This window comes from Glycine max, chromosome 13 (genome assembly GCF_000004515.6).
Source record: "Glycine max cultivar Williams 82 chromosome 13, Glycine_max_v4.0, whole genome shotgun sequence".
Taxonomy (NCBI): Eukaryota; Viridiplantae; Streptophyta; class Magnoliopsida; order Fabales; family Fabaceae; genus Glycine; species Glycine max.
In genome coordinates, this window is record NC_038249.2 from 42,297,084 (window position 1) to 42,306,760 (window position 9,677).

A 9,677-nucleotide genomic window follows, 5' to 3' on the forward strand; every position below is an offset into this window, starting at 1 on the left:
ATGTATTTATATAAGGGTTTTTGCTAAAGTATACCAATTTTCCAGTTGGAGTAAATTAACAAATTATATATTATTGATGTACTTTAAGATAATATTTAATTATAATTTGTTAATATATTTTCTAATATACACATATTTATTTTTAATTAGAATATATGTGTAAGCTGCAGTGTTAATATATTTTAAGATAGTCGTTATTATAATTTATTGACATACTTCAGCTAAAAAATAAGTATATGTTAAAAAAATTCTTTATATAAATAGTTTTTCTTTAAGTACTATTAAATATTTGTTAAATATAATAAAAATATATATAAATTTATTCAATGCATGACTTTTCAGTTGAATCTCTCTATATAAAAATATTAATAAATAAAATTAATTACTATAAAATTTAATACTTAAATGTTTATAATATGATAAAAATACATTAATCACTAAACGCGTGAATGAGCCGATATAGGATTGTTTCAACAAAACCTGTGGAGGAAGTGTGACCTCAAAAAAAAGCACTTAAAATTTTATATATATATATATATATATATATATATATATATATATATATATATATATATATATATATATGTAACTCTAAAAAAATTATTCTTCGTTGATTTTTTTCTTTTTATATAAATTAGTATATACTAATAATTTATGATTCAAATCTTCTATCCTTAAATATTATTTTAAATTAATTATTATCAATAATTTTAAATGTAAATATATATTGAAAAGTACTTATTTTCAAGTATATATATATATATATAATTATAAACACTTGAACACAAATATTAATGTAGTATTTAATATTATTAATGTAATGTTTATGTAAATACATAAATAATCTAATTTTTCCCAACATAGAATAATTTATTTAATTAACTAAATGTAAAAAATAGAATACAAATTCATTAAACATTTGACTTTTCATTTGTGTGTGTGTTTTATTAAACATACCTATAATAAATTAAATTTGTAAATATATTTAATATTTTATATTTTGACTTTTATCTTTGAATATCATTATTTATAAAATACATTTTAAAAGAAACTAAATTTAAAAATTATAATATAGTTCTACACAAGTATCATTATAGTCATTATATATATATACATATATATAAACAAGTTTTTACCTTATATTACATTTATAAAATAAAATATATAATTAATTTTAGTAATATTATTAAATAGAATAATTTTATTTGAATAGTATAAAATATTATATTTGGTAAACATTATAAACAAAATATAAATTATTAAACGTTCGACTTTTCATTTGAATCTGTCTATATAAAATATACATTAAAACTTTATTAGTTTTATTAATATCTACTAAGAAAAACACAAAATATTCTAATTGAATTTAGACCTTAATATCTGGTATGAGTTTAGACCTTAATAAGCAGACTTTGTTGTTTGGTTTGGTCAAGAGCGAGCAAAGACCACCAGGTTTGCGCGGGTTTGGCGTCGTGATTCAGTTGGTCTTCTTATATCTATCTATCTCGAAGGAAACACAACAAACACATAACAACCTTTTTCATTCCTTCCTTCCACCTCCTATCTTATTATTATCCTCCTCAGTTTCTGTTTCTGTTTCTGTTTCGCAGCCATAATATATATAATAATAATAACATACTCATACGTTGACTTGTACTTTAGTTGTCGCCAAGGTTGTTCCCTCTTTTATATATATCTCTTGCCAGCTTTTTCTGATCAAACTGCTTCACTGCCTGCGCCCTCCTTACTCAAACACTGCAAACTCCTCTTCTGTTTTTCATCCGTTAGAGGTTAGACTTTCACTATACGTACGTTGAATCATGAAGAGAGTTTTATATATCTTTAAATATTAACTCTATTTCTCACGTTACAAGTCTCGTATCTCTATTTTTTCTAGATATTGATCAGATGCATGTTTCTGTTTAATATTTTAATTTTTATGAAAACATGTGAACTCTAGTTTCTGTTTTATTTGATTTGATTGAATTTGATCAACCTGCATGTGTATATTGTAATAGACAAATATCGCTATATATATGTTCCTTCAATTTACTTTTTGATTGATTTCACTTTTATTTTGTTCACAATTTCATGTTTTCTCCTTTGTTTGGTATGTCTAACTTATGTACCTTTGTTCTAGTGGTATTCATAATATGAATTTGGAGATAATTATCAATATGTGCTGCCAAGCTGCAAAAGGATCTTATTCGTATGAATACTTGCTAATGAGTTTTGATAATCAAATTATCCTTTATGCTTAAAAGTTAACTTAGATGTTCAGTAAAATTTTCAGTATATTCTTACTCTCCGTTTGTTGCAACACAGTTTTGAAAACATCCCTGAGGCTAGCTATTTCTTGTTCATATTCATTCACTCGTACAGTCGTACTTCATTCAGGCGAAGATTTGAGAACAAGGTTAGAGAACCTCTTCTCTTAAGCTGCGGTTATTAAGAAAAGTAGAAAAGAATCCAAAACCTGATGCCAATTTGAGATTGAGATATTCGTGTTCAATGATGCTCTATTTTCTGTAATATAAACTTTTTTTTAATTCTTTATATTTTTAGTCAAGGTTCCGTTCCGCAGGACAGGGCCTAGTGGGAGAGATTGATTAACACTCGAGTGGATTCAAAAACTAGAGAACAAGATTACCCGTATTAGTAGTAATGGGAAAGGACTTGGTTTCTTCTGACCAGACCACTGTTCAAATTCAGGACAATAATCCAGGATGCATGTGGGGCATGCTTCAAATTCTTGATTACCATCGTTGGCGCGTAAAAAAGGTGTTTCCTCACAAAAGGAGAAAACATGCCACATGTAAGCAATTTCACAACAAATCATGTTTAGTTTCTCTCACTCATTATTGCTTAATTTTTTGGTTTTTCTATTTATATATGAAACATTGTATTTGGCTTTTACAATATATGGAATCGACTGCTGTTGTATATTTTTTGCCTTATAAAGAATCAGCAAAAGGTGTACATAAGTATAACATAAGGGAATGTTACATATTACTTCCTTTGTAAATTTACAATTTTTCAATTAATTCTTCTAAACTTTTTTTCTTTGGTGTCACTGAACTCTTAAAAAGTTAGGGTTGAAGTTAAAAAATACTATACCTAAAGCCAAAATTCTAGTTAATGAGCCTAAAACAGTAAAGTTATGCAAAATTAGCAAAAAAATTTATACTTTAACCCAAACTATAGTGATACCATAAAAGAGCTTAGGAGTAACCTGAGACAGTGTGAAAGGGATAAAATATTATTTATCCAAAGCAAAAAAGTATAAGGGGATAATTTAGTCGATGTAATCAGAGGAGAATTAATTAGAATTTGATACATAAAGTCAAGCAGAAATAAAAGCAGATGGACTACTTAAATTAGAACACAAAGTACCTTCTGTGTACATCTGCTACTGCAGTAACATGTGATTCTTCGTATACTTTGAAAGTTTTCAAACTACTAGGTCATTAATTAAGTATATATCATTCACTCCGTCTTATTGTTAGTCCTGATTGAGTGAAGGAAACAACTGATGGTAATTTTGTTTTAAGAAAGCACTAGAAATTCTGGCTTTGCAGATCACTTGGCATTTTTCTCTCTTGAATGAATCATCATAAAACATTTTGCTTCTGTCAAAGACTTTACATGCTTAGCAAGCTCTTTAACCTTCCTGCAGATAAGAGAAAACCCATTTTGTATGACCAACATGAAGACCAACAACATGGAGTTACAGAAGCAGAATCCCTCCTTGTAAGTTTAAAACTTCATGATCTTATTTTTTTAAGGTCATGGCCACAAACAACTATATATTGATCTCCTGTTTAATATCAGGTCGGGCAACATAGCGAAAAATTGCATGCTGCAGGCAGAAGTTCTCCCAAGAATCGCAAAAAGGAACCATGCACTGAGAAAAAGGTTAACAACGAAAACTCCAAAGGCGGTAGAACCATGGACTACTCAAGGAAAAACCAAGCCAGTAATGAGTATGCACTTCATCTGGAGAAAGATGGCAAGACAACAGAAGATGACCTTAACCATAAGCCTATGGAAACAAACAAGCATAACAGAAACATTTCCAATAAATTTGAGAAACATACTGATGTTTTCGAGTTACTTAGAGTGGAGAAGGATTTATTACTCAAATTTCTTCGAGACACAGACTTTGGTGGGAAAAAAGTCCAACAAGCATCCCACATCAATGCAAGATTGACAAAATCTGGGTCATTTCCTTTAGCCTCAACTTCACAGATGAGAAACATAAGCTCTAGGTCCTTAAAACACAAGCAAAACGAAATTTGGGCCCTTCCAAAGGGAGAAAAGTTGCATGCTGGTACTCAAGAATCAAACATGTCAGTGTCCAGTTCTGTGAAAGATAATTCTTATGAGAATCCAATGCCTTTAGCGAGTGATCTTGGTGTGGATAGTACCATGAAACAAAAAGCATTCTTTTCTTTAAGGCCTTCTCAGGGATCAAATCACAAAGGTTGGAATCAAGCGGTTCTTCATCATTTCAAAGTTATAAAACAGAAGATAAAACATGCTCTTGTGGAATTCAGAAAAAGCGGTTGCCAAGCTACTTCTGCTGAAGCAATTCACCATAGGGATTCACCTGAATATAGCATGAACAAAAATGAGGAAGAGATCTCACAAAGCTTAGAAGATGGTGTGGTTCAACAATTCAAAAGAAGTAAAAGCTCAAATGAAACTAGAGCTTCTGATTATGATTCCAACAAGCATGATGCTCGCCTCATGCGAAGAACATCCTCTCTGAATGAATCGTTGGATAGATATACTCAGTTGTTTGAGAAAAGCTTCAGCGAAGACACTAAGTGGCAAAGCTCAAAGTCTAAAAGCTTAAAATTGACAAACGAGGATAAGATCCACAAGAATGGGCACACTCCTAGGTTTTCAAGAAGCAATTTGTCTATGCCTAATCTCGAGACTTTAGGCTTCATTCTACAAGATGCACTTTTTGATACAAATGATATAGGGAATAAAGTGGAAGCTTATAATCGTGTTCATAGAAAATCAGTGAGTCTTCCTTTGAAGATAGACAGGTCACTTGATCATTTTAAAGAGGCTGAAATTGTGGAAACAGTAGAAGGGAGTGAGAGAGATGTAAATCCCAATCTTTTATCAGATAAGATTATGGAGAAAATTGATGAAGAAGTTACCTGTGACCAGAAGGAGGACATGAATGAGCCAGCGGTGGGAGATGGAAGTTTTCCCGAAGAAAAAGAGGAAATGAGTAATATGACTACCTATCTTCGCAAGGAGGTGATGGCAACTCTTGAAACTAGCTTTGAGGACACTAAAACCAGCCATGAAGGTAAACAAATTTATGCTAAGTATGTCTTTGAGATGTCATGATATCATGAAAACATTTTTTTTATTTAAAGTAAATATTTAAAAAAATCATTGGATGAAATATTGCAGTCAATTTTCCCTCTCTTAATATTTGTGCTATGAACAACAACAGAGGTAATTGACTAATTGCTGATTGTTTTGGCATTTATCATTTCAGGTACAAAATTGAATTCACTAAGATCTACATTGGACGAATTAGAGACTGATCTATCATATTCATCTGACAGAAATGCTAGTGTGACAGCTGAAGACACAGACAACACTTCCGATTTCAAATATGTGAAAAATATTCTTGAATTTTCGGGCTACTTGAGAAATGAGCACACTCAGATGCCATACACAGTAGACCAGCCGCTAAAGCCCTCCATATTCAAAGATTTGGATGCAACTTTGCGCCATGAAATTGAACCCTCTGAAGAAGAGACAATCAACCACCAGCTTCTTTTTAACTTAGTTAACGAGGTGCTGCTTGAAATATATGGAAGGTCTCCAACTTACTTCCCAAGACCATTCTCATTCAACCCCCGCCTCCATTCAATGCCTAAAGGGAACTATCTTCTGAATGAAGTATGGAATAGTGTTAATTCATACCTGAACTTGAAACCTGAGCTAGATCAGACACTAGACGATGTTGTCGGTCGTGATTTGGCAAAAGGAAAAGGCTGGATGATCCTTCAAGAGGAAGAGGAGTATGTAGCACTTGAATTAGAGGAAATGATCATGGATGAGTTGTTAGATGAATTTATCTTCTCATGAACTCTATTGAGGGCTGCTTGATTAGTTATACCATGGTTTTGTTCTGGAAATTCTCCTAGCTGATCCACGAGTTTTCACAAGAGAAGACAACAAGATTGGCTCCTAATTTCAATATGAAGATGTCGTAAGGGACCGATCTCAAGCCTTTCACTGCTACAGCAAGTTAGCAATGACATGCTGTCGAATATTGATTCCAGTGTGTTTCGGCTCCATGTCCATTTTTTCATGCTTAATAAGATTCATATGTTTATTATTAACTTATAAATGGGATTGTCTGGTATGTCATGTAAAGCAGTTGCTCATGGAGAGTTTTGGTGCATAGCGTGATTGATTTTCCATGTAAATATAACGTATATGAGTGAAGGTGTTTTTGTATTCACCTTGGAGGTTTCATTTCCCTGTACTGGATTACTGGTAGAGACAGTAATTGATGAAAAATTATTTTCTACGAATCAATATCATGTTTCTTCTGCACCGAAAATGCTATGCTTGAGTTATACTTGGTCTCTGGAATTGCTAGCTTATTTAACTAATGGAAGAATCTTAAATTCAAACCCAAATTATAATATTGTTACGAGTCAAATGATCCGATGTATGGATATTTTTTTATATCAATGTCATTTTTATAAAATAATTTTGGATAAACTAAAAAAAAATAGATTGATGTTCCCGGAAATTAGCCATATTTAAACAATGTTATTTTCTTATTTTAATTTTATACTTCAGCAAATTACCATCAGGATGAGAATAAAATTATTATTGGAAAAGGCCTAGTTGACTGTCAATTAAAAATTTAACGTGTTGATTTATTCTTTTTAACAACATTAAATGACACGATTAATGTAGCAAAAAAAATATTTTAATTAATGATTTATAATTTCAAGAACTATTTTGTGATTTTTTTAAAATTTAGGGATCAATTTCATGGAGCATTATATATTCAAAAACTAAATTAATTCACAATTTATAATTTTAAGCACCATTCTTTAATTTTTTTAATTTCAGAAACTAATTTAATTGATCATTATAATTTTAATGGCTAAATTAGTTTTTTTTTTCATTTTTAAATTATATGTATATAATTCGAAAAAAATATCATAATATTTTCGAGAATAATGAAACCTCAAATTAAATTAATTTAGAATAATGAAATATCATAATTTTAGGTTAAAGAAGTTTATTATCATTAGCATTGATAATTGGCTGCCATAATGCTCTGTTCAAGGATTCCAGCACTGAGGAGTGAAGACAAGGTATATTCAATGTACATCTGAGTCCTAGACTTCATGGAATCACCTAAGATGCATTGCATTTATGCCCTTGTCTTTGTAAAGCTGAGGTGGCTTACGAATTCGAACCACCATACTCCCTTGTGTGATTATTTGGGGTTAGGAAAAACACAAGCATGCGAAGTGTGACAGCCATCTTCGCACAACAGAGGTTGGTTCAGTTAATACGTCGAACACCTTGTGACATTATTAGTTTGAAACTGTTTTGCACCCAAGCAACACAAAACCACGATTCCCTATCTCGGAGAATCGAGAGGCTCCCCAAAGGAGAATCTGTCGGCGCCGCTTTCTGCAGTTGGATGAGAGATGGCCTCCCCGTTCACGGCGTTGACGTCTTTCACGCCGTTAACCGTCTCAGGAAGCTCAACATGAACAAGCGTGCCCTTCAGGTCAGTCATGTATATAGTGAATGTGAATTTTTATGTTAAAGCCATCTTAGATTTATTGAAAAATGATGTAGAATGAAAAGGGCATTAGCTGTTGTTAGAGAAAAATGAAAATTTTATCGTTTTTTATTGATTGATAGGTGATGGAATGGGTGATCAGGGAGAGGCCTTACAGGCCTAAGGAACTGGATTACTCTTATCTTGTGGAATTTACAACTAAGCTTCATGGGATTTCACATGGTGAGAAGCTCTTCTCGCGAATTCCCGTTGAGTTTCAGAATGAGTTGCTCTACAACAACCTAGTGATTGCATGCTTGGATAAGGGTGTCATAAAGCTTTCACTTGAGTACATGAAGAAAATGAGGGAATTGGGGTTTCTCATCTCACACTTGGTTTTCAACCGCCTCATTATTCTGCATTCCTCGCCGGGTCGCAGGAAGATGATACCCAAGTTGCTCACCCAGATGAAGGCTGATAAAGTCACCCCACATGTGTCCACCTACAATATTTTGATGAAAATAGAGGCTAATGAACATAATCTTGAGAATTTGGTGAAGTTCTTCAGTCGTATGAAAGTTGCACAGGTTGCACCGAATGAAATATCTTACTGCATTTTAGCTATTGCTCATGCGGTGGCCAGATTATATACTGCAACTGAAGCATATGTTGAAGCTGTGGAGAAGTCTATTACAGGGAACAACTGGTCAACATTGGATGTCCTGCTTATGTTGTATGGGTATCTTGGGAACCAAAAGGAGCTAGAAAGAGTTTGGGCCACCATTCGAGAACTCCCCTCGGTTAGATCTAAAAGTTACATGTTAGCCATTGAAGCATTTGGAAGAATTGGACAGCTAAACCAGGCTGAAGAACTTTGGTTAGAAATGGAATCAACAAAAGGATTGAAATCTGTAGAGCAATTCAATTCAATGATGTCTGTATATTGCAAACATGGATTCATTGGCAAAGCAGCTAAACTGTACAAAAATATGAAGGCAAGTGGGTGTAAACCAAATGCCATAACTTATCGTCAGCTTGCTCTGGGCTGCTTGAAATCTGGTATGGCAGAGCAAGGTTTAAAGACATTAGACTTAGGCTTGCGTTTGACAATTAGCAAGAGGGTTAGAAATTCAATCCCATGGTTGGAGACCACTCTTTCAATTGTTGAGATTTTTGCTGAAAAAGGTGACATGGGAAATGTTGAGAGATTGTTTGAAGAATTTCATAAATCTAAGTATTGTAGATATACTTTTGTATATAATACCTTGATTAAGGCTTATGTAAAAGCTAAGATTTATGATCCAAATCTTTTGAAAAGGATGATTCTTGGGGGAGCTAGACCAGATGCCGAAACCTACAGTCTTCTAAAAATTGCAGAACAGTTTCGGACCTGATTTTGGTTGATTATTTTCAACATGTGTATCTTGTTGTCTTTCTATTTACTAAATATTTATTGGTGGTGGGACATGAGTCGATGTTAATTTATTGGCAAATATACTAATTTAATAAAGATTAAAATGAAAGTTCAAGTGTCGAATTCATAATAATTTTGGTTGTACTTAAGTGATGCAAACCCAATTATTAAGCAATTAGAAGTAGAAGAAAAAAGGAATTGTAAGTGTGAAAATTGAGGATAAAAGAAAAGAAGAAAGATAACAAGAAAAATAAACAATAGTTTAAATGCGAAAAGATGAAGTCAAAATGCAATAATGTTGGAACCTAATATGTCAAAACTACTACTTATAATGTAATGTAGCAGATTTTCTCTCATTAATGAAATATCTATTTCCACCTGTATCTATCGAATTATCTTATCTTTGATTTTCCGCACGAAGTGTCTAGTTTATTTTTTTTTTCCCCAAATTTCTTTGTAGAGACAAAA

General features: G+C 32.2%; 2 protein-coding genes across 5 annotated transcripts; both read left to right on the forward strand.

Moving 5' to 3' along the window:
• The first annotated feature begins 1,441 nt into the window (after positions 1-1,441).
• On the forward strand, positions 1,442-6,579 carry LOC100788333 (protein TRM32). Of its 4 annotated transcripts, none has more exons than XM_006594958.4 (6): positions 1,442-1,790; positions 2,326-2,416; positions 2,566-2,815; positions 3,677-3,750; positions 3,832-5,329; positions 5,525-6,579. In XM_006594958.4, the coding sequence occupies exons 3-6, from the start codon at positions 2,665-2,667 to the stop codon at positions 6,121-6,123; spliced, it is 2,322 nt and encodes a 773-aa protein (XP_006595021.1). In that variant the 5' UTR covers positions 1,442-1,790; positions 2,326-2,416; positions 2,566-2,664; the 3' UTR covers positions 6,124-6,579. The 4 variants fall into 4 exon arrangements, with proteins under 4 accessions (XP_006595021.1, XP_006595022.1, XP_006595023.1 ...); XM_006594959.4 differs by having other exon boundaries at positions 2,571-2,815; XM_006594960.4 differs by having other exon boundaries at positions 2,585-2,815.
• A 716-nt stretch (positions 6,580-7,295) lies between these two features.
• Positions 7,296-9,250, forward strand: LOC100789374 (pentatricopeptide repeat-containing protein At1g07590, mitochondrial). Its single transcript, XM_003541980.5, has 2 exons — positions 7,296-7,801; positions 7,939-9,250. The coding sequence occupies exons 1-2, from the start codon at positions 7,529-7,531 to the stop codon at positions 9,187-9,189; spliced, it is 1,524 nt and encodes a 507-aa protein (XP_003542028.1). The 5' UTR covers positions 7,296-7,528; the 3' UTR covers positions 9,190-9,250.
• Positions 9,251-9,677: the final 427 nt, after the last annotated feature.